The following is a 26,195-nucleotide window of genomic DNA, read 5'->3' as shown; positions in this document are numbered from 1 at the left end:
TGCGTCGTTGCATTTGACTTTCAGGCATGTGTTATTGTCAATATAGAGAATGTATGTATGCATAGAAAAGGTATGTGTAATAATCAAATATAAAGTTTTATAAAAATTAAAGCAATTTTAAAAATTGGTGATTTTCTAACAAATTTTCCAAATAAGGTGGCAAAGAACAGGTTGAAACTAGATTCAAGGGTTAATTACAGGGTTTCACGCACCTGGAAAATCATGGATTTCGGTATTGAACAAAATTCGTCATGATTTTAACTATTTTTTAAGAAAAATCATGAAAAGTCATTGATTTAGGTCATCGGAAAATCTAATTTTTAAAATGGAATTTACCCCCTCCCCCAATTTCATGATGTTCCGAATGTCTGAATTTGTTACAAAATCCCCAATCACAGTCATATTTGATTAAAATGTTAAATGTTTTTATCGTGTTCTTTAAAAATTGTGGTGTTCTTTCAAAAAATGAAAGAAAAATAATTTCTAGAGCGAATTATCTTTTTAAACTTCTGTTATTTCAGAATTTTTGTTATTATTTTTATTTTATCAGTTTAAAATTCTAGCTAAAGCAAGCCAGTCATTGGCGAATTTTTTTAATCCAAAATGAGAACAGAAAAATGTGTATTTCTTTCCTTTCCGATGAACAAGAAAAGTATCTTTAATTCTGCAGAAAAAAATTTATTTGCTTTTGTATTTTTTCAGCTATTTTATTGTTTCAACTTTTTCTTTACTCTGTTTTTTAAATTAAAAATCTAAATATGAAGATGCAGAGTGTAACAGTTTTGGTTATTCCTATCATTCCAATGAATGTTATTATAATGCTTTTTTAAATTTATTGTTGTGTTATTGTCGGAGAAAATAGTAACTTCGTTGAGTCATGAAAAATTCTTGGAATTAGTCATGGAAAGTCATGAATTTGAAAATCTAAAACATAGCAGATACCCTGTAATTAATATTACATTATTTAAGAGTTAATTATAATTGCTCGCGTAAGTTTTTTAATAAAAATTTTCTGTTCGTAGAAGATTTTTCATATTATCTAAGTCTGTCAGAAAGGATTGATCTAATTTTTTTATTTATTTATACTAAATTAAGTTAGCTGGTTCTGCAATTAGGCTACTTGTTTTTTTTTCTGTGTGTTAGAGTACTCAAGCTCAATTTCATAATATCTCATGTTATCATTTGATGGATAGCTTTTCAAAGTAAGTGGTTTAAAACCTGAAATAAAATACACATAATATTACTATTTTTAGTATCTATGCTCTTGAATTTTAAATTTCTGAGAATCACTTGCACCCTAAATTCTTCTAAAGAATTTTTTTTAATCTTCATATTTCAAGTTGACCTTATTCATAAGTCAAACAAACCTTTACTATCTGACTCGAAATTTAAGCTGTGTATTTAAATAGACATTGTTTACAACTACATGTTTGAATTTTTTTTTCTTTTAAATTATTTCTAATACATTTTTTATAGGTTTTCAAATCCTTTAAAAAATATTCTTCTAAAAATTTGTACATATAAAAGTTTCTAATACTTCTGATATTTGCATATTTTTCGTATTTGCTTTGCCAAAGGTTAATCAAAGAAACTCTGTATAGCTGTATTGTGCTGAAGAAATCACTTTATACTGTTCTTTAATAGTATGGTGAAAAACTTTCATGAATTTTGATTAGTTTTATTGTTTAACTGAAAATGATTTTGCAAGATATGCTTATTTTTTCTGATGCTAGAATATCATAACCTCCTATAACCATGTTTTCTATATTAAAATATCATAAGAAAGATCTAATTAAATTAGGTTTTTTTTTTCAATATCTAAGTTTTATGAAATAAATACCTGAAACATCTTTTTAATTTATTTAGCTCTTATGTGTAGTTTTATGATATTGTGATAAATAATTTTTATTTTTTACCTTCAATGTATAAAATGCTAGCATTCTGTTGAGTGCCTAGTCTTTATATAGAATGCCCTACATTTTAAGAAAGTATGAATTATGAGGAATTATATAATTTGTCTAATCATTGTATAGAATGCCTAGGCATTCTATAGTATGATAAATGTTCTGTAGGCAAAAGATGAATTGTGAAAATTGTTACGTACTGAACCTAGTCATTCTTTAGGTATTCTGTTACATAGTTGCCAACTCTACTGGTTAATGAAAAATTTTGTACTTTGCACATTTTAAAAAATTCCCTAAAATTGAATAAATTCCCTTAAAAAATCCCTATTGAAATAGAGTTTTTACTAAATTTTTTGCTTTCTTGAATGTTTGAGTATTACTAATCAGGGGTCTGTCCCAGGCCAGATTTACTACCATTTAGCGGTACCTTCACAAATTCCACTTAAGAAAAAACGGTAGTTTCACAAAATACTTTCTCTTAAAATTTCAATTTTTGTAAGAAATGATAAATCTATATTTTTTTGTTGAATTTTTAATATAATTTTTTATTTCCCCAAATTATATCTAAATTTTCACAAAATAGATAACTCTTGTCTTAAAAAAACCTAGACAGACCCCTGCTAATGCATAATGGAGTGAACCTCATTTATAGTTTTCAATTTAAACTTAATCACCCTTTGTAAATTAATTTAAAAAAATTCTCAGTTATTAATGATAAATTACTTGTCTATTATTTTTAAAAATTATGAGTTTACCTGAAAACATTTCTAGTTCATTTAATATCAATCATAAATGGAAAATGTAGCAGAGCATTTATAGTTATTAGTGTAATAAAGTTTTGTATTTTGATGACAATAAAAAATCCCTAAATTTTCCTAAATGTAAAATATTTAGGATATTTGTATATACAACAGCTATGAAATTTATGTTATTTTATAAAATATACTGGATTTTTTTTCTTCTTTTCTATCCATGTTGGTAGCTGTGCCGTTAGATTTTTCATTACATTTCATTGAATGCTTAAAGGTTTTTCCTTAGTTATTCTATAGTATGCCAGGCAATGTGTTAAATAGAATTTGTTTCATACTTTATGGGCTTTTCATTTGTAATTCTGTAGAATGCCTAGGAAATGTAATTAATTTTTTTCATACTTTACTTGTTTGTCATTATTCATTCCACAGAATGCCGACTTTTTGTACATTGGGCATATATTATTAAAGTTAAGAGGTACTTATATTTCATGCACATGTGAAAGAATGAAATGCTATGTTGGTCCATAAAGGTATTCTGAAGCTTGATTATATAGATAATTTAGTTATTATTCTGTGTTATTTGTGAGTGCCAAATTTATTTTTAAATTAAATTTTAGTGGTTATTTTTATTTTATGATTAAACTTTTTAATTTTTATAAATCTAAAGCAGATTATTTAAATTTCTTCCATTCTTAAATACATTTATAAACGTGGCATATTGGCTGTTTTTATTTTTTTTTAACATAAGCTTATAACTCTTAAAGATAATTTCTTTTGCAATGCTGACATTTCTGTACTGATTTAACTTATCCTAAATATTAAAACTCCTCAAATAAATCATAATTTTAAAAGTTCTTGGAAAATTTTTTTCTAAAGTGCTAAAACTATCAAAGTTATTGCTAAAGATACCGCTATATTTCTCTACATAAGAACCGCCTAAATTTCTATACTTCAGTGGGCTCAACGTTTTGTAGGCAAGTATTGTAGAAGTCTGCCATCTAGGAATGATGCCAGTAATATGTGTTGAGAGTTGAGATGTTTGCTGCTATCTTTACCCCAAGACTATGCATTGCTGTGGTAGAGGATTTGCATGTCTCACTAATTTCAGGCAGATAGTATCTGCTTTGGGCTGCTGCAGAGAATACTGAATCTGTGTTCATATGTGTCAAGGAGAACCTTAATAACCTAAAAGTTCTGGGGATTTCAAATAAGCTTAAAAAAAATCTGGCAAATACTCTGGAGGATTAAAATTTTTTACTTAAACCCTTGGGGAAAAAAAGCCAATTTAGGAAATTAAAAATCGAAAAATAGATCTTAGGAATTATAAAATATGCAGTATGCAATTTATGCACACAAGAAAAATAAGACTGAAAATTTATAACTTTGCTAAAACTGGTTCTAAATTTAATTTCAGTCTTCAATTTTTCTTTGTTTGATATCTTGGTTTGATATTTGCATTATTCACTGTTTATTCATCTAATTATTGAAGGTGTTCAACTGTTAACTCTATGCTTTTACACTTGTTTTTTGATCTTACAGTGCAGGTAAGAAAACTTATGTTTCAGTGTATGAATCAAAAAGTTAACAGTTTTGATATGCAAGCAATAGCTAATTCTAGCATCATTTTATGCCTAAAACGATGACTAGAAATACTCATGAGGAAATATAATTAGAAGATGTAGCTTTCTAAGGTTTCTCTTTTTGCTTACAATGAATTTTAAAAACTTCTGTTTTCACGACACATTTCAATGTTTTCTTTAACTATAAATAAATATTTTAATAGAAAAGTTTCTACCATGGAAATACATTGTCAGCATTGCAAATATTATTTAAATGTGTTTTTATACTTTTTTCAATGATCATTAAAAAGGAATTGTATATTTTTTTTATTTAAATTTAGAAGGAGACGTCGAAGGCCAGATGCATTTGAAGCAAGACCCAATAAAAGAAGTCGCCAAGATTATAATGAAGGTTCTATGTCTAAAAGAATTTTGATTATCTCGTGATTTTTAATGCTGTGTATTTTAAAAGAAAATTTTTATTTATTTTTTGTGGTTAATTACAACAAATTAAAACTTGGTAATTATCTTTTAAGTGTTTCCCGTAAAAACTTGCTAAGTTTCAAAGCAATATAAAGTTGTGTTAAGTGAATAATTGTTATTTTAATATCTCATCTATTAAGTAGCACTAAACTGCCAAAACATTGGTGCTATTTTGTGCAACTTTAAATACTTAGCAAGTTAAAAGATATTTAGCACCATTCACACTTAATAATAAGTCAGTAAAAGTTGTAATAAATCAGTACTTTTCAAAGGTCTTACTCAACAATGTAAATTAATTTCAAGCATCTATTCTATCTAGTTCCAGCTTCTTTGTTGATATTCATCTGATCATTGCTCACTCACTCACACATGTTCTGTTGCATTCACACATTTCTGTTCAAGCATTTATTTTGTTGCAACTGACTCAGATTCTTCAAATTTAGATATGAACAACATCAATACTATTACAGCGAAGGAATTTTCTTTTCTGCTTTGTTTTTGTTCTGAGTATAATACACTCTTACTCTTGTTAAAGTTACAAAATACTAATTAGTAATTTTAGATGCTCAGACTCGAGTCTATTTATAGGCAGTTTTTTTCTTTTTCTTTAAAGAAAATAATGACTTGCGTTGATCAGTTTCTGGGCATTAAAATACAGCAGTTCTCAAGTGGTGTCCCATGTTACCCTTTGGTTCTGTGGAAGGGTCACTGGGGTTCCGGGAATTAAGACAACATTATCAGTTACAAAGCCCTGTAACGAAATTATATCCAATTAATTTTCCATTAGTTATTTAATATTGAGCTGATAACTATTCTGAAGGTTTATTTTCGTTCTTTTTCATTTTTGTTCAAACAAAAACTGCATTTCAGCTCATTCATTTTCAATCTTTACATGCAATGAAATCAAAATATGAATTATAGATGCCACTCTAGACCTGTAAATAAAGCTGTCATAACATAAAAACCAATTTTAAGACATGTTAAAACCACAAAATGAAAGACTTTTATTCATCATTCATTATATATTTTCAAAATAATTAATTTTTAATTTATTAAATATTTTTTAAATAATTGATCGTCTTTTGCTTAATATATTTCACAATTGCTAATGAAGTTTCTTCTAAGTCTTAGGGTCATGCTTAAAGAAGGTCATTCATTTATGGTTCCTTAGTTAGAAAAATTGAGAACCGCTACTCTAATACTTTATGAACCCCCTTGAAAATTCTACCCATTTATGGATTGTTACAAAAAGTTATAACATACTTATCTATCCTAATTTCTTTTTGTTTAGTAAATGCTGCTTTTTCGTATTTATCTCAGTAAATTTTAAATATAAAGGAGAAAAAGACTGGAAGAAATAAACTAATAGCAAACTGTTTCTTCTACTTGTGGAAACCCTTATGATGTATTTATAATTATAGTTAAAAAAATGAATTTCAACAAAATTATTTTAAAGCCTAGAATTTATGGCTGAATTCTTTCTTGTATTAAAAAAAAGTGGTCGTTTGTTCTAACATTGAAGAAACTCTAAAATATAGTTTCGTACTTACGTAAAGATTGTTTAAAAAATTATTACAATTGAATATTAAAAAAGTATTTTGGATATGTTTGGGTTTTTCATAATTTAAAAGGCTAGTTGTTTTTTTCTAAGTTTGAAAAAAAAAGGTAAGGTTTTGTGTGCAAAATGGCACCCAACTTAAAACTATATTAGATTTATCTGATTAAATTTTAATACTTAGGTTGCAAAATACTATCTCACAAAGTTTAGTCCAGCTGCAGGACCTGGTTGCTTTCATAGGTTTTTCTACTGGGTAATCAATTGATAATAGGGTTAATATTTTAACTTGAAAATTGAGTCTCGATTCTATTTGCTTCTTGTCTAATTTGCTATCTTATGTTATTATCTTTATTTAATACAATTTACAGACCAGTCACATGATAGTGCATGACTGAAAACCAAAATAATTTATCTCCTCACAATTATTTTAAAAAGGGTGAGGAATAAAAATTAAGGGAAGCTTTATTTAGCTTTGTAACTTAAAACCTCCTTTGTGATCATCAGATTACAAAATCATTGTAAATCACATTCATCAAATCAAAAATGAATTGATAAAGCATAAATTGTATTACTACTTTAAATGTCCAAGAAAAATCTCCTGTAAGAACTGGAGAAGTTGGCATGCATAATTAATAGTGACAATGTGGTAAGCATTCTGCACCAGTTGCATTTACTTCCCAAGCTAACTTTCATCAATCTTAAGCTGGGTGGACTTCAAGATGCCAGTGGGAGTATAATCGAGCTATATCAGACCATTGTGTCTTTATCTAGTATAATTTTCCATCATTTTATCATTATTTTACCATTATCACCATTATTTTACTCCCAAGGTGTATTTTCCTGTCTGTTTTTGTAAAGTTGTATTTTGACATTCAAATTTCTAAATTTTATTTTTGAACTCCTTTTTTAGGTTACTATAAATCAGGCCCAGGAAGAGATAGGTAATAAAATTGTTTTTATGTTATAAAATTGGAATATTTCTTCATTTTTCTTTTTACTTAATTTTATATGTTCTTTTATTTATAGATCACCGTCAGATCGCTTTAATATGAGAAACAGGAGCAATGTTCAAAATGGAGTAAGTTAAACTTGAATTATATGTTCGAATTGCTAAGAACTTAAACTTCCCTATTTTAAGTAAAAGGCTTATACTAATTTGAAAATTTATTGTTAGCAAATACGTTTATTTCTTAAGTATGCCCCATGCATACTTCACAATGATGTGTATAACAGTAGTTTAATTTTACGGCAGGGCATATTATTTAAATAAACTATCAAGACTAATAATTTGAATTAAAATTTTCAAAATCTTAATGTTTTGTAAGGCTTAGCAAAAAAGAATTTTAACCCTCTTGGTGGCGCTTACTTAAAATAGTTTTTCTCTTAGAAGGTCGAGCATATTTAACAGAATTGTCCGTGAAACGGCAAGGGTCAGACAAAAGGAATGCCTCCCCCCTTTTTTCCGTTCGCAGTTAAGGGAATTATTTACGCTCTATGTGGTCAGCTTTTGGATGGGAGGGTCAGCCAAGGGAATGACAGTTTGATGGATGGAACTCGTTTTGTAGATCACTTTTCAACTATCTTTTTTTAATCCTCCTGCAATTCAGTGTTTGTTTCCAGAATGTTTTAATCTTTTTACAATTTATATTTAAAAGACATGACTGTATGGCCCTCGCCTTTCTCGTTGATGAAGATTGTTAGACAAATTTTATTCCAGTTTAGAATTCGCCATGTTCATGGGCTGTTGCCATGTCTGATGTGTATTTTATGTAATTTATGTTTGTACAGTTCTCTGGATTTTTTTTTTTTCGATTTTAATAAACATTTACCCGTATGTCCTAAATAAGGGCGGGTCGGGGTAAATTCTTCCATTCCAGTTTAAAATTAAAATAAAAAATTAATAATAAAAAAAATATAATATGAATCTTGAAACAAAAAAAATAAACATTGAAAACAATATTATGTAGTTTAAGTTTCTTTCTTTTTTATTATTAAATTTATATTGATTTAGTGCTTATTATCACTATGCATATCGTTTATAATTACTTTTAAGATCCTTTAATTTTCTATAATATTTAATTTTGCAGAGTGGCAATCTTTTTCTTTTATTTAATCTAAACCATGATCATTATCTTCATTTTACGTTATGTATTTCTGAATAACATTATGGAATATTTAAATTAGTTTGAAAATAGTAATGCGTATCCTTTAAATCGATATATTTCTTGGGTCAATGCTAATATTAACCTATGAAAATTTTAAAAATTACTCGTAAATTTTTTTAATGCAAGCAAACTGTGTGTTGCATGGTTATTAGCATGGTTTGCTATTATTCATTTTCTTTTTCTGCTCAGAATTTTTTGTTTTTCTGAATTTTTTAAAATTTAACAGTTTTAATTCTATCAAAATTTTCAGACATTCAAAATTAAATTTAAAAAAATGTATAAGTAAAGTACAGAAAATATAAGTGAAAATTCTTATTTAAAGCCCAAATAAACGTTGGTGTTGCTAAAAACGAGCACATCCCCTAATCACTCTAAAAAATTATTCATTGTATAACTCAATAAAAAATTTAGTTTTTAACTTTAACATAAGAAGATAACCAAAGAACATTCATTTCTTTACAGTTCTCCGATTTTTTTCTTCAGTTTTTAGATTGATTTTAAGGTGGATACCTAGAGAGCAATTACTATTTAAAGTAGGCTTGATTTTAAATAGTTTGTTTCGAACCGATGGAATTTGAAACATTTTGGCAAAATCTTTTTTTGTCTATGATATCTATGAATATTCAATAGTATTCATCACATTATGCATGCCGTAGACATTAGGTATGAACTATAAGATAACGATTAAGAGAATAGCTTGAAACAAGTTTAAAATGAAAAGCGTAGTGGTTAATTGCAAAATTTTTATAGAATTTCCTCTTGTGGTTATTTTTGTTTAAAATCTCTACTTTTTCGGTGTAAAGAAGAATAAAGGAAAAATATAAACTTAAATTTACTATTGATTTCAAAAATTTTTCTCAGTATTACTTTTATTGGAATTTTGAATTGTATACATTTTTTATTTTATAACAAATCAATAATTTAACAAAAAAAGAAGAAAAAAAATTTTTTTTAGTGATAAATAAAACGGACCTATAATAAACAAACGTAAATTAAAAAAATCACAAAGATCATAATCTACATTTATGAACTTATATCCTTGAAATGGTTCCATTTTTTGTGATTCCTTCATATTTATTTATATATCCAGTCTCTATCCATATCAGCAAACGTCATAGAAAGAAATTACAGATTGATCCAAACTGTGACTAAAAGATTTTTTTTTCAAATTCTTGCATAATCATATATCCTTTGCATACGCCAATTTAAAGATATGTAACCCTACTAAACAGAATTTGAACCTAATTTTTCAGTTATAGTATAATAATATGACCAGGTTTAGAATTTCAATCAGGAAAACTAAATATTTCAATCAAACTTCATATTTCGTGATTTAATTTAAACATTGGTTTCTCTAATGAAAATCACATACTTTAGTTTTTAAAAAAATCACTTTTTAATAAGAAAGTATTCTCAGAATAAAACAATTTTCTGCTCATAATGTTAAAAAAAAAAAAAAAAATATTAATTAAGACTCCTATATTTATGTTTAAATTCTGTGTATTTTTGTATAAAATTTTTAATTTCCTTTTTTTATATACTATTCACATTTTTTGGAAGCTCACTAGAGTAAGAGCATAATCGTAGTCATCTTCTAACAACTTGCACGCATTTTCTTTCACAAAATATTTTTCAAATCTGATTAATTGAAATATATTCAGCAATAACGAAATTCAAACTAGTATTAAAAGTCTAAAGTTAAGATTATCAAAAAATTTCTTATTAGCTCTTGAGAAATTTTTACAAATAGAAATGATTTTAAAGTGGTAACTAATTTGATACGAAATAACGCATTAAAGAAAATCTTTTGTTCAAACTACTATTCATAAATTGCTGGTAAGAGCTTTATAAAAACGGGTTTAAAATCCTTCGATTCTAAAATCAAATTTTTTTTTCATTAAATAGAACGATTTTATGATGACTGATTGATTCAATATAATTATATACTCAGTAAACACGAACTGTATTGATTCTGATAACCCTATTAAAATTTAAAGTTTATAAGTTAGTAAAGTAATTACGTATTCTGAAATAAGAATAGAAATCAGATTGGGAAGCTGTGGACAAATTATATAGAGTTTAGTTAGGAATTAGTGATCTAGACAAAGGAAAAAACAAACATTATTTAAGAAATCACGACTTCATGAAAATCCAACACCAATAAGAGATAATTGTTTAAAAGTTTTTGCAACATAAAATATTTGCAGTTGACAATCTTTTTACCAATTAAATATAGAGTGAAAAAATTCAATGTCACAAAACTATTTTAGACTTTGAGAATGGTCTATATTCAGCTTTTGGGAGCCTTGAAAGAGAGTATATACTCCCTTTATTTACACTACTTCAAAGTTTTATATTAAATCTACTTTTACTAGATGACATGGCCACTTTAGTTATTTTATTAGTGAACTTATTAGTGAAAAAAAAAGAGGTAGCATATTTCATTTTGCGCTTTCTTTTAAAGCAATAATACATTCTAACTGAAGGAAGCTGAAGATATCCTGGGGTCAACACTGTGTACTAAGTGTTAGTTTTCAAAGAATGAAAGCAAATGTTGCAACAAATTTCTTGAATAATCACTTTCTAAGATTACGATAGGTATAGTCAATGCATGGGGGAAGATTGGCGCTTTGAAAGAGTGATATTTCCTTCTCTGCAAGGGGTCATTTCCTGTATCGCAGCCCAGTAGTTGCTAATTGTATGGAATTCCAATCTTTGCACATTTCTGGAAAGAAGATAAATCACTAACTGAATCCTTGACACTCTGTTTTTAAACCTAGTCTTTAAATTTTTCTCTTTTCTATCTGTCGTCAAACAGGAAAGCATTTCTGGAGAAAAATTATTGCATCATAGATTGCAATGAGAAACGTATTTATATATGTAATTTGAAAAAGGAGGGATAGAACAAAACTTAACTAACAGTAAACAAATTAAAACCAAACGTTTAATTTATTGTCTAAAATTATAAAGTTGTGCATAAAAATAAAATACCTTCACAGTTAAATAAAATTTGAAAATAAAATGTCCTTTAAAAATCAGTTTTATATGTAATAGAAAAGCAATAAGAAATAAATCTTATCAGTTGAATCTGCTAATATACCTTTTTGAATAATATACTTTTGGATTTATTGTCAAGGCTCATCTTGAAGAATTCGTGTTTAAAATTGCAACCATTGTATATATATATATATGTGAGCAATTCTACAAGTAAACGCCAATTAGGCGGCCAAAAAAAAATTTAAAAAATTTTGGGGGGCACACTATTTCTACATGAATTTTCTTCTTTTTTACACCCTAAAAAGGCAAGAAAAAATCGTGAACATGAAACTTTTTCTTTGTGACATACTTTAAATGTGACATACTCTTTCTGACATACTCAAATAAATCTGAGCCATTTATTCAGATTAAACGATTTTTACATAAATATAATATTATTATACTCTCTAAAATGTATTTATAGAGATTTCATACTATAATATTATATTTTAGTATAAAAATTGGCGTTTATTTGTAGAATTGCTCATATCGTAGCTTTGAAACTAAACCGTGGTAACTCAAAAAAACAAGTTTTTCAGGAGAAAAATTTTTTAACTTTCCGCGCTAATGCTAATCGCGTCAATGCGATAACGATTTATCTGCTCTCTAAATTAATTTTATGGAACTATGAAGATAACACTTTGTTTCTCTAAAAGGGTGATTTTTTTTTTACTCAAAATGACCCAAATATCTCATTTTTCGATTTACTACGGTTAGTTTCAAGGCGACGATATGAGCAATTCTACAAATAAACGCAAATTAGGCGGCCAAACAAAAATTAAATGTTTTTTTTGGGGGGGGGGACATGCTATTTCTACATGAATTTTCTTCTTTTTTACACCCTAAAAAAGCAAGAAAAAATATTAAACATGAAATTTTTTCTTTGTGACATACTTTAAATGACAAAATACCAATTTTAAATTTTTCCCGAGTTTTTCAATTTAGGAACTTTGATTAAATTTTTTTATTTTTGTTTTTTATACTAAAATATAATCTTATAGTACGAAATCTCTATAAATACATGATAGAAAGACATTCTAATAATATTATATTTATGTAAAACTCGTTTTATCTGAATAAATGGCTCAGATTTATCTGAGTATGTCAGAAAGAGTATGTCGCATTTAAAGTATGTCACAAAGAAAAAAATCCATGTTCACGATTTTTTCCTGCCTTTTTAGGGTGTAAAAAAGAAGAAAATTCATTTAGAAATAGTGTGCCCCCTCAAAAAAATTTTATTTTTTTTTTGGCCGCCTAATTGGCGTTTATTTGTAGAATTGCTCATATAATTTTAAAAGTTATCCATACTTTATCTCGCAGATAATTTTATTGTGACACCTTCAACGATGTTTTCTGGAATTTTAACCACAACCAAAATTGCAAGACCATCATATTTGATATTTTTGAAACAAATGTTTTGTTGTCAAATTTTTCCAACAGTTAATTTATAAGTAAAAAAATTAAACATTTTTTAAACTGTTCGAAATGCTATCTTAGCATGTATTCATTTCGCTAAATTATCTAGTAAAAATAATTTTCTGTAATTTCTCTAATATTAATTTTTGAAAAATTCTTTTTTACACCTTCCTAAATAAATATTAGATTGTTTGGCTTTTTTTTTGGTCAAGTAAAAGTAAAGAACTGTGTAATACAAAAAACTTAACTTTGCGTTGCCTTTCCTTTGATTATCGTCCTTAATATGTATTGATTATAATTAAATCAGAAATTTGAAACAAATACATAAGAATAGTATTATTAAAAAATTTTGATAGAAAAAAAAAATTTAAAAAATAAAAATTATTTTATACTCTTTCTTTTACCTAGTCTTGTTTTTTGTAGTAAAATGAAGTTAGTTTTGGATACATTTTTAAACAATATTAGTTTATTAAATAATAGATAACTTTCTGAGGAAGAAGAAAACTACTAAGTAATTTCTTGTTAAATAATAAGAATCCGAATCCGAATAACTATGCTAATTTGCAATTCGTTAAATTCATTTATTATGACGCAATAAAACAAGTATCTTATTTAGTTTTAAGAATTTTACTCTCATTATTAATAAATTACTTGATAGTATCACTTGATATTAAAATTGTCACAGGAAGTAATCAGAGTTTAGCTGGGAAAAATTGCTTCAAAGTATTATTATATGGTTTTTATATGAACTAATATTATTTAAACTAATATAATTTTATATAAACTTTAATTAAAATTAAATTTAAAAAGATATTTAATCTCGTTGGTTTCTTTGCGGTTATAAGATTTTTCATTTTGCAAAAAAATTTTTGAATGTGCAAGTTATTTTTTAAAATTTCAATAACTGTCTTTCGTATTCTGTTCAATTTTTTTTTAAATTTTATTTCTGTATAGATTTCAGATGCGATAATTCAAAGAAAATGCTTAAAACATGAAAAAAAAACATAATTTTATTTATTCGCTCTTTATTTATTTATTTATTGTTATTATTATTTTCTTTTTGTTCATTTCCTTCTTTGCTAGAAAATTTTTTAAATAATGTGAAAGAAATAAAATAAGTCAAAATCTAAACTAAGTTAAAATCTCTTCCTATTAAGTTCAAAAATTAAAATTCAATTAATGAATATTATCAAAATATCGAATTTACAGTCCTTATAATGAAACTGCAGAACATTATTAATAGAGATATTTTAAAATTTATTCAAAATAAACAAATAATTAATAATAAAAAAGTTAAAAGTAATTTGCGATAATATATCCCCCCACACTAATTTTACCAAGAAAAACTTCAATTTAAAAAAAAAATAATAATAAAAATTAAACGGCAATGAAAGAACGAAATGTTTGATTTGATGTTAACAAAAGAAAAAAAGCTAAAATAAATAAATAAAATAAAATAAATTATTAAATTAATTTTTCTCCTTCACCAAAAACTTTTGCTATCAGTACAATTTAACTACTAATGAACTGCAAAATAAACTCACAACTCCTCTGTTATAGTGATTTATGATGACAGCTATCCCCACCTCTCAATTAGTACCCAGTCGGCGGTCGCAGGGGAAGGAAAATAAACACCAGCCAAAAACTCGGGCACGCCGCTAGAGAGGCAGATAGGCAACCCGAGTTATTCCGGGCTTGCCGCTTTGTGTGTAGAAATGATTCCCGAGTTATTACGGGTCCGCCACCAGGAGGGTTAATATAACTATGTTTGATATGTAGGTTTTCAAAAATTTGTTGCTTAATGGGCTTATCATAATCCAACGATGCCAACTATGAATTTATCCGTCAATATTACAATTTCATAGTCAAGACTACAGTCTCTCATTTGATTAATAAAAATTATATATATATATATATATGAGTGTTAATTTTCTTATTAAACTGTTTAACAAATTTTTAGAAATAAGAAATAAAAAAGAGCAAAGATGTCTTATCTTTCACCTATTCAATAAGCTGTTCTGAAATTTAATCTTATCTCTCCTGATAGTAAAGTAAAAAACCATCAACTCAAATCTGAAATTCCATAAGCAAACATTTTTCCGTTCGAATGCAAGATGGATATGTCAATGAAAGCTAGTTTTTATTTAGCCAAAAACTGGAACATTAATTTCAAATAATTAATTTAATTTAATAGAGTGTTGTACTTTTTTCATTTAATTGTAAACTTTTTTCATTTAATTGTTATTGAATAAATCAATTATAAACTAATTTAATTGTAAATTCGAGCATAATTTTATTAATTATTTATACCTATACAGAATTAAGTAGTCCGCTCACCTAGAAATTGGACTACTTTGAATTTCGTAAACCTTAACTGGATATATTTTGTGTTATTGTACTTCTGATTACTGATATCTGGTTTGGGAAGTTAGCGCCTCTGACAATCTATACTCAAAATATGTGGGTGAATCAGTTATCGTCAATGATTTCATTTTTTTAGAATAGTGCTTTTTAAACAAATTTTGTCTTAAAATTTGTGTAATATTTATCTAGAAAAATTGCAAGCTGTTAAAAAGATAAAATGTTTTTATATTTTCTCTCAAGTTATTTAGTAATTGATATGCAGTCAGTCTATCTTGTCTTATACTTGTTACATTTTGAATCTATGATGGCAGAGTTAATTATAGATCAGAGTGTTGGCCTCAATACTTCTCCAAACTTTTTTAAGCTGTTATATTTGAACCTTTAAAATTGGTTTCACCTTACATTAAAATACTAAATAATTACTGACGTATGGTTACATTTCTTTTTTTCTTCTCTAGAATTACAATGATTACATAAGGGACTATCATTCTCAAAGAAATGCTATGCCTAACATGCCATTTGGTGCACAAGTAAGTAATTTCTTTCGATTTCTCTTTTTATACGATTCAAGCTTGTTATGCTTTAGGTTTATATGTGTTCTTATCTTCTTTTTCAGCATAATTTTCCTCAACCTCCCTTTCCCATGGATCAATCAGCGTATTATGAACGCTCCATGCATCAAGATTTCTCTGCTCCGAGAGGAGCACGTCCTTTGGATAAACGAGCTGTGAGTATCTGACAAACTTAATCATTCAGTAATATTCATTATTGCATAATTTAAAATTCTTTCTAGAGTTTTCATAAAATTTGATTGTTAATCTTCCTAGAATTGAATATTATAAAGCAATTAGTTTTAAAAAATCTTTCTTGTTTTATTAATTTTTAAGATAAGTTTACAATTCTGTAATTTTAGTTATTATAAAAACCTGATTGTTATTCTTCCTACAGTTGAGTATTATAAAGCAATTGCTAGGATGCAAACGAAATGTCAAATTCATAAGTGGAAAAAGCACCGTAAAAATCACCTTGAAAGAAAAAGGTTTTTTCCATCTCAAATGATAGAATGCCTTTTAAAAAGAAATATCAAATCTTAAAAGAAAATTTTTTAGCTGTTGTTAATTGCAATCTTATTCTAGTTATGTTATGCATTTCTTTAATAATTGTTTTATTTCATTATTTCGGGTAATAAAAACAAAATTGATATCTAAAATCAAAAAAAAAAAAAAATTTCAATGATATTCAAAGAAACAAATTATAACAAAAAATTAATCAGCTTAGAGAGATCTTAAAAGTAATATTTTAAACAGAAAATATTTTGTAATCAGAATTAAGCCTGTGAACACAAATAAGTCAATCTTTTGCAGTTATTTAGGACTTAATAAAATATAATAAACATTAAACTAAAAATAATATAATTATACATAATTTATTTTATCATAAATTCCATTTAAAATAATACATAATAATATTGGTTGTATAGAATTTAAAATTGAAATGGATATTGTGTAAATAGGTATTTTTTACCTAATTTTTGAAATTTTGATTTTCTTAGTATTGTATCAAATTTGAATGGTTCTTATAGTACTTACGGTAGCGCTTCGCGCTGTCGTGCCACAGGTCCCTGGTTCGATCCTCGGGCCGGGCAGGGTTGACTCAGCCTTTCATCCCTTCAGTGGGTCGATAAATGAGTACCAAGCATGCTTGGGAACTAAACACTGGGGGTTCCGCGTTCGGCAGACCACCTGACCGGAACATCTGCTCCTGCACCCCAGAGCCCAAGGTCAAGAAAACTGAGATGGGCACAGTAGGCCTTGGCCCTCTATGGGCTGTCGCGCCACTGAGTTTAGTTCTTATAGTACTTATTTGAGTATTGGTACTTTTTTGTGTTTTCTATTTTCTCCACTTTTTTTCATATTCTCACAAAAAAAACTCAATCCAGGACTGTGTAAAATTATTTTTCATACTGCAATAAACCCCACTTCAGAATGCCGAGATGTCTATTCAACCAAAAAAAGTCCCCCCTCCGAGATTTTTACGTGTCTCGCATAATATTTTTGCAGCTATTGATTTAAACTGAAGCGCCAAAAAACTCCGATGTGCATAAAAAAATATAGAATAATGTAAGTAAGTTTTACTAAAATGAAGTATTTTCTTTTTCTTTAGTATGAAAGATCTGTAGATGACTTTTTACGTCGAACTGCACGTGTGCCAAATAGACCTGATCGAAGATATAACAGAGAAAGGAGATGAAGAGCTCTTTACATATGTAAATAAGAAAGAACACTTATATTGTGAAACATTCTTTAAATTGTAAAGTTGGAATAATTAAATTATTTTGTTGTGTTGCATGGATGACCTCACATGCTAAATAAACTTTTCTATTTATGTACTTTAAATAGAAATTTTAATTGACTGAACTAAATGTAACCAATGAATTTTATCTTAAAATGGCAATTAATTCATCGCTACACATATCAACCAATGTGTTAATCTATTTTAAATTTTTTTTTTCTTATGAAGAAACAGAGAAGATAAAAAAGAAAACTTCATTTTTTAAATATTTTCCTTTTATAATGAACCCCTCATTTTCTAATAGTTACTATATTCTTTCTTACTTAGCTGTTTCTTTCTTTATTAATAATAATAAAAAAAATAATGTTTACATTACCAAAACTATTTTATTGTAAAGGATTTCAAAGTTAAAGTTTTAGGTTCATTTCATTGAATTTATTTATTATATTGAAAATCAAAACTAGACTGTATTATCTTTATGTATTTAGTGTACAAATCAAACCAATGCATTTTTAATTATACTATCAATGAGATAATTCAGTTTGTACACTTTATTCATTAATGTAAGACCATTTCCTTATATAGCTAGTCAGCAATCTTTATATTAATTTGGTTGTACCATAATGCTATTCATTATAAATGTTTTTTATAATTTTCAATTATATCATAATTGACTGGCCTTTGTAAGTTAAATTGTAGTAGAACTTAAAAAGTGCTCTTTTTTTTATCCCTTTATAATTAATCATTAGAATACGATGCTAATGGGAATAATAATGCTATCATATGCTGTGCTAATTCTGTTCTTTTGATTAAAGATTTTTTTTTTAAATTTAATGAATATTCATAGACTGCTTATAAATATCTTGAAACCTAGCGGAATTAATTCATAACTAAATGATAAATTTTCCATAATTGCAATATAGCTCTAATACATTCTTATTTCTGACTCTACCTATTGCAGTAAACTAAATAATTTGCCTTGCTGCCTTTGAAATTTCTGTTGCTTGTAAATTAATTTTGTTGTTAACATTTTGTGATAAATATTCATTAATTTTAATACATATAAAAATATGTACTTTTATTAGTGCATTTTCGTAATTAAAAGTGTGAATAATTTATGTTCAGTAAGAAATAATCAAATGAATTGTGTAGGGAAAGTTGAAATCCTGCGATGATTTATATTTATTATAGAAAACAAAATTTCAAATGTGTTTAATTCAGAAATATTATATATATGTATACACCTAGTCTTTCAATTGATATTGTCAATATTATCTGCAGGAATTATTAAATTATTATCAATTGATATAAAAGTCAAATTTCTTGTGGTTCCAGAAAGCCATACATTTTTTTGTGGTCCTTTCTTTTTTCACGAAAAAAAGTGATGTTCTCTAAGGTTTGGAACCAGTTTTTTTCTGAACTTTCAAAGTGCTACTGAACTTTGCTTCTAACAAAGAACTGATTTCTTCCATTCCAAAGACAAAGAATAACAAATGCACAATTTTTCCCAAAATATTGACAAACTTATATACAAGTAAACAAACACATTTGAGGTATATAATCAGTGTTAATTTGCTAACTTTTTTTTTCTTTTTAACTTTAAGTGAGGTCATTTGTAACACTTTATTATTTGCATTAATGTACTTCCTTTGCAACTGTTGTATGATTATTTTAATCACAATTTTGTGCTACCACATTCCTCTACAAATCACCTTTGCAATTTTTACTGTGTTGTATTAATGTGTATGAGTGCAATGTTTGTACTTTTGTTTAGTACTCAGATAAATTAGTATTTAGATCTAGAGAACAAATATCATACTTCAGAATATTTTGTAACACCCTTTAAATTAGAAATTTTTGCAACATTTTTGTGGTGGATAATTTGTCATCTCAGAACAACATTTTTTTTAGATGTTTATGTTGAACTCAAAAGTTATTTGTTACGTTAGGTATCTCAGTGAATTGTTACCAGCTTTTATATGTTAAATTTTTATTTAAGAACTGACCAGTTCAGAGTTTTTGTTGAAATTCGTCAACTGTGAAGCACTTCATATAAATATTGGATTTTATTCTTAGCCATGTCATTTGTGTATAATAAAACAATTTTCTTATAATTGTTTCTTTTTAAAGTCTGTTGTTTTGATAGTGTATTTTCATGATGCGTAGCGTTTTTAAAAGTGCTTGTTTTTATCTATTTCTCGACTGAATCAGTACGATTGAGTAAGTTCCAAATCTTATAATAAACTAGAAGGCACTACTCATCTTCCCCCCCCCCTTAGAAATCTATATTTTGATAGCTTTGTTAATAATATATATAAGTATTATAGTTTTTTTTTATAAGAATATTTTGTTGATCATAACAAAATAAACAACAAATACTTGGATTAAAGTGCATGCGAGCTTATAAAATAAAGATCTCTAGAGAGAAATTTTTTGACAACGTTGGATAAATAATCGCTATTAAAAAAAAATTGAGAACACTTGAATCACATTAATTTTTGAAAATAACTCACGTTAAGTTGATAATAGGAAATGGCCCTTTCAGCACATCGAATTTCAAGTCTGTAGTTGCATTTTAGAGGGCTATAAATCAGGCAATGCTTTTTTTTTTTTTGTTACTAAAACTTTGATAGTTAATAATTATTAAATTTTTTTTATTCCATTTATCTCATAGATCTTTTAAGTTTTACAGATTTTTCGCAGCAAAACAAAATGTAATGATGTAATGTAACGCAAAAGAAAAAAGCATCTATACATGCAATAACTTTTGAGAAAATTGAAATTAAAAAAAAAAAACATGTTCAATTTATTAAAAAAGATTACTCTTTCGACATGTAAAATTTCAACAGTGTAATTGAATTTCAGCAGGAAGTAAATCAGCCCAAAGGGTATGTTTTTTACAGTTAATTATTTTCGAAAAAGTCAAATGTTGGAATTTTTTTATTATTCTATCTTGTTCCTTTTTCTGCACAACTTCAGGATCCCTACTTTGTTGTTACATTCTTGCGACTTGCATGATATTTTTCCTACACATCTATAACTAATTATTGACTATTGAATTTTTTTTTATTCCCTTGCATTCCCGGTACATTTTTCTACACATCTTCGTGAGTTCAAGTTTCTAAGTCTTAGAGCTTTTGCGCATCAAAATAAAATTTAACGTCCCTTTGAACTGCCAAAACAGCAGCACGTTTTCGGTTTTTTAATGTATCGAGAAATTGGGGTAGGGGGAATAAATATCAACCGCTAAGTATCAAATTTCATAAAAAATTTCAGTATTATTGTGAGTATGCTATGTTTAGAAGTCAAATGTTCATATTTCACACAATAATAGCCCGAAGTGCCGTTATTGACTTATTCCAGATGCTCTATCTTCTCTTCCTCCATCCTATGCTAGAAGAGAATGCCAAACATTTTACCTCCTTATTTGGACTTGGTGTCTTCATCTCCTATTACAAGAGGGGTCCTTTTATTAAAAGTAACCCCTTCACTGGCCAGAAACAATAGAATCTTTGGTGAGGATCAAACCCAACAGTGTGAAAGCCATGGGGTGTCCCCCTGCCCAGAGTCCATCTGTCTCCTGAGTTCTCTTTAGAAATGTTTGTTTAGCTTCAATTTAACCAGTTAAGAAAATCTCTTTGAAAAAGAAATATTTTCCGAATATGATGAATCGATTTCACCGTCATTTTAAATTGACGAGAGAAAAAAGGAAGAATAAATAGATCCCTCAACAGAGGGAAATTTTTGCTACATATGGAAAGGAATTCTAAATGCTTTAATAAATACTGAAAAAGAAGACACGTCTGCGTTGCTTGACAACTAATTTAAACCAATCAAACGATTTAAGATTGAATGCACTCCCTCTTTTTTCTGACCAATAAGTAATATTTAAAAAAAAAAATTTAAAAGTCAATTCCTACTTAGATCAAAGAAGAAAAAAAATTTTTTTCAGCGATCAACAAGCTTCGCCACTGACGACATTTATTCCTAATTTTATATCCTGCTAAATGTCTACGTAAAAGGAATTTTACTCTCCCATATAAAACTAAAATGAATTAAATTTAATTAATATTTGAAAAAACTGTATTAATATCAAGTGCCATACACTATAAGTTTAAAAAAAGGTAATTTAACTTGAGTGAATAAATAAAAAGTATTTTATTAACGATTGAAAATTTGAACAAGATATATATAGGGAGAGTGCGAACTAATAAGAATTGAATAAAAACAGATGAATGATGTGGGTTTAAAGAAGTATGTAGTTTCTGTCTTTACATTTTGAATATGAAAAATTAGAATTTTATTTTCTGTTTGATCATGAAAAGTAACACTGACCATAAGGGAGAGCCGTCCTTCCAATGAGATGAACCGGGTTCGAATCCCAGCGATGACTGGTCAATACGAATTCTGCACCCGGCTCGCGCCGACCACAGTGCTGACGCAAAAATATCCTCCGTGGTAGATGGATCATGGGTTAGAGTCCCATTGCCGTCAGGCTCACCGTGGAAGGTTTTCCTCTCCAAAAAACGGAAATGCGGATTAGTTCCATCATAAAGTCCTCGAAATAAAATTTCGCACAATACATGAGCCAGGAGTTCCCTTGTCTTCTAGATTGGTTTCAAGGTTACGGAGTTAAACATTGATGGTCGTGAACTCTAAATTGTATCAGCTGTTCAACGACGGTTATAAAATAAAATGACTATAAGTGAGCCATGGTGGCTCGGGGGATAGAGCGTTCGCCTTTCAATGACGTGAACCGGGTTCGAATCCTAGCGATGGTTGATCGAAGCGAATTCCGCATCCGGTTAACAACGATTACAATGCTGACGTAAAATATCCTCAGTGGTAGGCGGATTTTGGGCTAGAGTCCGATGGCCGTCAGGCATACCGTGGGAGATTTTCGTGGTTTTTCTCTCCATGTAACGGGTGAATTCCATCAAATGGTCCTCCACAAAGGCAAATTTATCCCAATAATTGATCCTGGATTGGGTTCAAAATTACAAGGCTACGGAGTTGAACATTAGTAGTCGTAAACCCAAAATTAAATCGACTGTTCAACAACGGTTATAAAAATAAAATGACCATAAGTAATCATTTTCTCTAAATATTTAAAGATCTACATTGAATCTTACTCAATTTGTTTATATCTGTGAGATATGTTACTACAAACGATGATATGGTAACCATGAAGGGATCAAAAAGAAGTATTCGCATCCATCCTCTCTGAACATAATGTTTATATAATAAATATAGTATTTAAATATGTCATAATAGGGAGAGGTGGGAATATTTATGCTTCTGAGCCATTTTTGGAAATAATATTTGTAGCATTATTAAGTTTCATGTGCATAGAATTAAGTTTTCCTAAACGAAACAGAAAATGAGGCCCCGAAACTAGTCTGAGTTCCCCCTAACTTCAGAAGTTAATGGGGCCCTGACTACAAACATGCTTCGAAACCAAACGCTTATAAGTTAATCTGGAATTCGGAATCCATACGTTTTTGCATAAAAATTGGGTTTATTTTTTTTTTTACTAATTGTTCATAAAAAATTCATAGTGCGCAAAAAAAGAGACACCCTGAATAACTTTTGAACTAGTGATCGAATTTTCACATAATCGAACTCAATCTTAATGGTTAATGATGGTAACTTCAAATATGCTAATTAATTAGTGCAGACGATACTCTAAATTACGAAATCAGACACAAAAACGTACTTTCTCTAAATAAACATACTTTATTTTTTAAATAGATTTGAATTTATATATATGGTCCCAATAGTTTGGTCAGGAGACCTGTTAAAGTTTGGACCCCTTGATGTTAATTATACTTTTTGCGTATTTCACCATATCTCGAGAACTTTTTAACCGAATTAAAAAAGCTTTGCACACAATTATAAAATTCCGTTATGCGAAGATTATTTCATGCAAAAAAATAATTTTTATTTATTATTTCATCAAACGCTAGGCCGGTTGGCAGGGCGCTGGATTCATGTTCGTGAGAATGGGAGTTCGAAGACTCGCGCTGAAGTAAACGGTGACTGATGCACGCTAAACTTGTCGGATCACAAAGTCCTCCATGTTCCGATAGCAAATTATACCTCTGGACGTACTAAAATGTAGAATGATTGTTCTCTGATTCAGGTCAAGATAACGACCTGTGGATGTGTGAATGGGTCCTCCCTGTAAAACGGGTGTGACGTATGGGTGTGGCAGAAGTCGAATTCTTGCTCGCAAATGGCGCCACTGGAGAACAAGAACAATCGCACCCCCTCTGCTTAAGTGGCAGACGACAACAACAGTAATAACGATACAATTTTAAATTGAAAGTTGCATACATTTTTCCATCATCTTAAAAGATGTAATTTTATATTTCAAAATATAAAATTGGTCCTCAGAAATCTAATTTTAAACGTACGACAGTTTTAATTGAATCGAAAATACAGGGGGTGGACTAAATAATGGAAACACTTCTATACTAATATATATATTTTTTAATATATTTATCAAAAAATACCTAGAGAATCATTTTAAAACATCATAAGTATTTAGATCAAGCGATTTCTCCTACTTATCAATGAAGTTATTAGCTTTTTAGAGGTTTGAAGAACCGACAATAAATTATAAACGGAACGCAGTGGTTTTGAACACCCTGTACCAGAAAATGAAGCAATAAATTTTTAACTTGTAAGCAATAATATCACAAAATTTCGTAAACCTAGATTAAATATTTATAAAGATATGAACATTTTTATAAAAAATAAATTTTTTTGTCTTGCGTTTTTTTTTTTTGCTATAATGTTAAAAATATTCAAAAAAATCAAACAAAATTTCTGGAGTAATTTAACATTAATTACAAAATTATTGCTTTAAAATTTAGGAAAAAATTGTTTAAAACTGCGCAAGGTATGAGCAGTGAAAGTAATTATTTTACACTGCGCATGCGCGGGAAATATTTTAATATTTTTTCTTAATTTTGTTATATTTGTATTTGGTAACTAATAAAAAAAGTTCGATTTGGATATCTTAAAATTTTAGAAAAATTTCAAGCAATTTTATAAGTTGTTTTTGCACTTTTATAAGAAAGCTCAAAATGATAAAGGGTTTTCCAAAAATTTTATTTTGTATTATTAAACGGGATTTACTTAAAATGACACCGACACTGGGGATCATCCCCCATAAAAGTACCATCATGTGGGGCTACTTTGTGCAGGATTTCTCAGTTTTTGAACTTTGACATGTAAAAAACTATGTTAATTCAAACTTTAGTAAAATTTATCGATATTATATTCATAACTGGACTCAAACGAGTGAATTTGATCAATATTGGCATTATTTGTATGTAATATTTACAAATAATAAGTCAAAACATACCTTGCACAAAGTAGCCCCCAAGTGGGGCTACTTTGTGCAGCGATAGGAATTCAGTTTAATAATCATGTTTTTAGTACAATATTGATATAAAATTGTTAAAAAAGTTAATTGCTGACTTTTTTAATAACAAAAACATCAAGATGTGTAAAGATATTAGTTTAAAAATAATTTTCAGCGTTAAGAAACCATTTTTTATAAAGAATTTTTTCTTAAAAATAGTGTTTATTTCAAAACATTTGAGTTTAGACAAAAGGAAACCATATACATTTTTGAACATTGAAATGGATGAAATTTCAAAAATAATAATTATTACATATTCATTAACATTTATAATATTGATAAATTTGAACATAACATGCTTGAATGAACACGACTTGCTCTTCAGTTTCTGTCAAAATCACCTGATGTCCTATAAAATATATTTTTATGTGTTAAATCGTTTGATTAATTCATTAGAAAACCTTTGTAGAAGAAAAATAATAGTTTACCAGCACGTTTCACGCGATTCCTGTGAATTTTATTAGAGATAGTATTTCTGTGGATTTTGTACTTCCGAGAAGCTTCTGCAATCGACATACCACCAGCAACTGCTTGCAAACATTGTTGCAGCTTTTCTAAAGTGTAATCACGGTAATTTCTCGTTCGAGGTATTTTTTTTTATAACGTGTGACAATTTTTCTGTCGAAGAAAAAACGAATGAAACTTTGCACAAAGTAGCCCCACAGTACATTTTTTTTTCATTTTCCGTTTATTTTATTTGTTATTAATTTTAAAAAACTTTTAATGCTAACATGATATAATTGTTTATTAATGTATAAATAAAAAACTTTGCACTGCGACAATTGTTTTATCAACGTCTTTGCATTTCACAGCTAAAGTTTCCACGCACACTTTACGACGTCCGACGTTGTCGGAAAGTTGTTAACATTGGATAAACAAAACATACTCTGAGATTGTTTCAAAATTCGAAAAAATGTTTGTAGTAATAGAGGAGACTTCTATCTTCCAATTCCACACTTGAAAAGTGCCAAATTCGAATTTGCACAAAGTAGCCCCCGCTGCACAAAGTAGCCCCACTTGACGGTACCTTTTCTTTGACATGTTTTCTTTCCTTATACAATTACATTTTGGTGTATAAACGTTTATTGAATGGTTTTTTCATTTGTTATTTAATTTTGTCACATGATACAAAAATATATTTGTAGAATACCCCTTATCATTTCGAATTATCTTTTTAAAAAGTTTTAAAAAAGGAAAAATACCTGGAAAACTGCTTGCAACTTTTTGTATTTTT

The 26,195-nt window shown here is 28.0% G+C and overlaps 1 protein-coding gene across 4 annotated transcripts in view; it reads left to right on the top strand.

Annotated features, from left to right (window-relative positions):
- Positions 1-19,643, top strand: part of Ythdc1 (YTH domain containing 1) — a 38,049-nt gene extending 18,406 nt beyond the window's left edge. For all 4 annotated transcript variants that reach the window (XR_011637403.2, XR_011637404.2, XM_016065003.4 and 1 more), the window contains exons 15-20: positions 4,557-4,627; positions 7,167-7,197; positions 7,283-7,334; positions 15,696-15,767; positions 15,854-15,964; positions 17,401-19,643. Coding sequence is in view for 2 of the 4 variants with exons in the window: in XM_016065003.4 (XP_015920489.1) it covers positions 4,557-4,627; positions 7,167-7,197; positions 7,283-7,334; positions 15,696-15,767; positions 15,854-15,964; positions 17,401-17,487 (424 nt within the window). In the remaining 2 variants the exon portion in view is untranslated. The remainder of the gene's footprint in view (positions 1-4,556; positions 4,628-7,166; positions 7,198-7,282; positions 7,335-15,695; positions 15,768-15,853; positions 15,965-17,400) is intronic.
- Positions 19,644-26,195: the final 6,552 nt, after the last annotated feature.

The sequence above is a fragment of the Parasteatoda tepidariorum genome, chromosome 10 (genome assembly GCF_982258835.1).
Source record: "Parasteatoda tepidariorum strain Cologne lab strain chromosome 10, Ptep-v5.0, whole genome shotgun sequence".
Classification (NCBI taxonomy): Eukaryota; Metazoa; Arthropoda; class Arachnida; order Araneae; family Theridiidae; genus Parasteatoda; species Parasteatoda tepidariorum.
The sequence above is the reverse complement of the archived record's forward strand: the minus strand, read 5'-3'. Positions and strand labels throughout refer to the sequence as shown.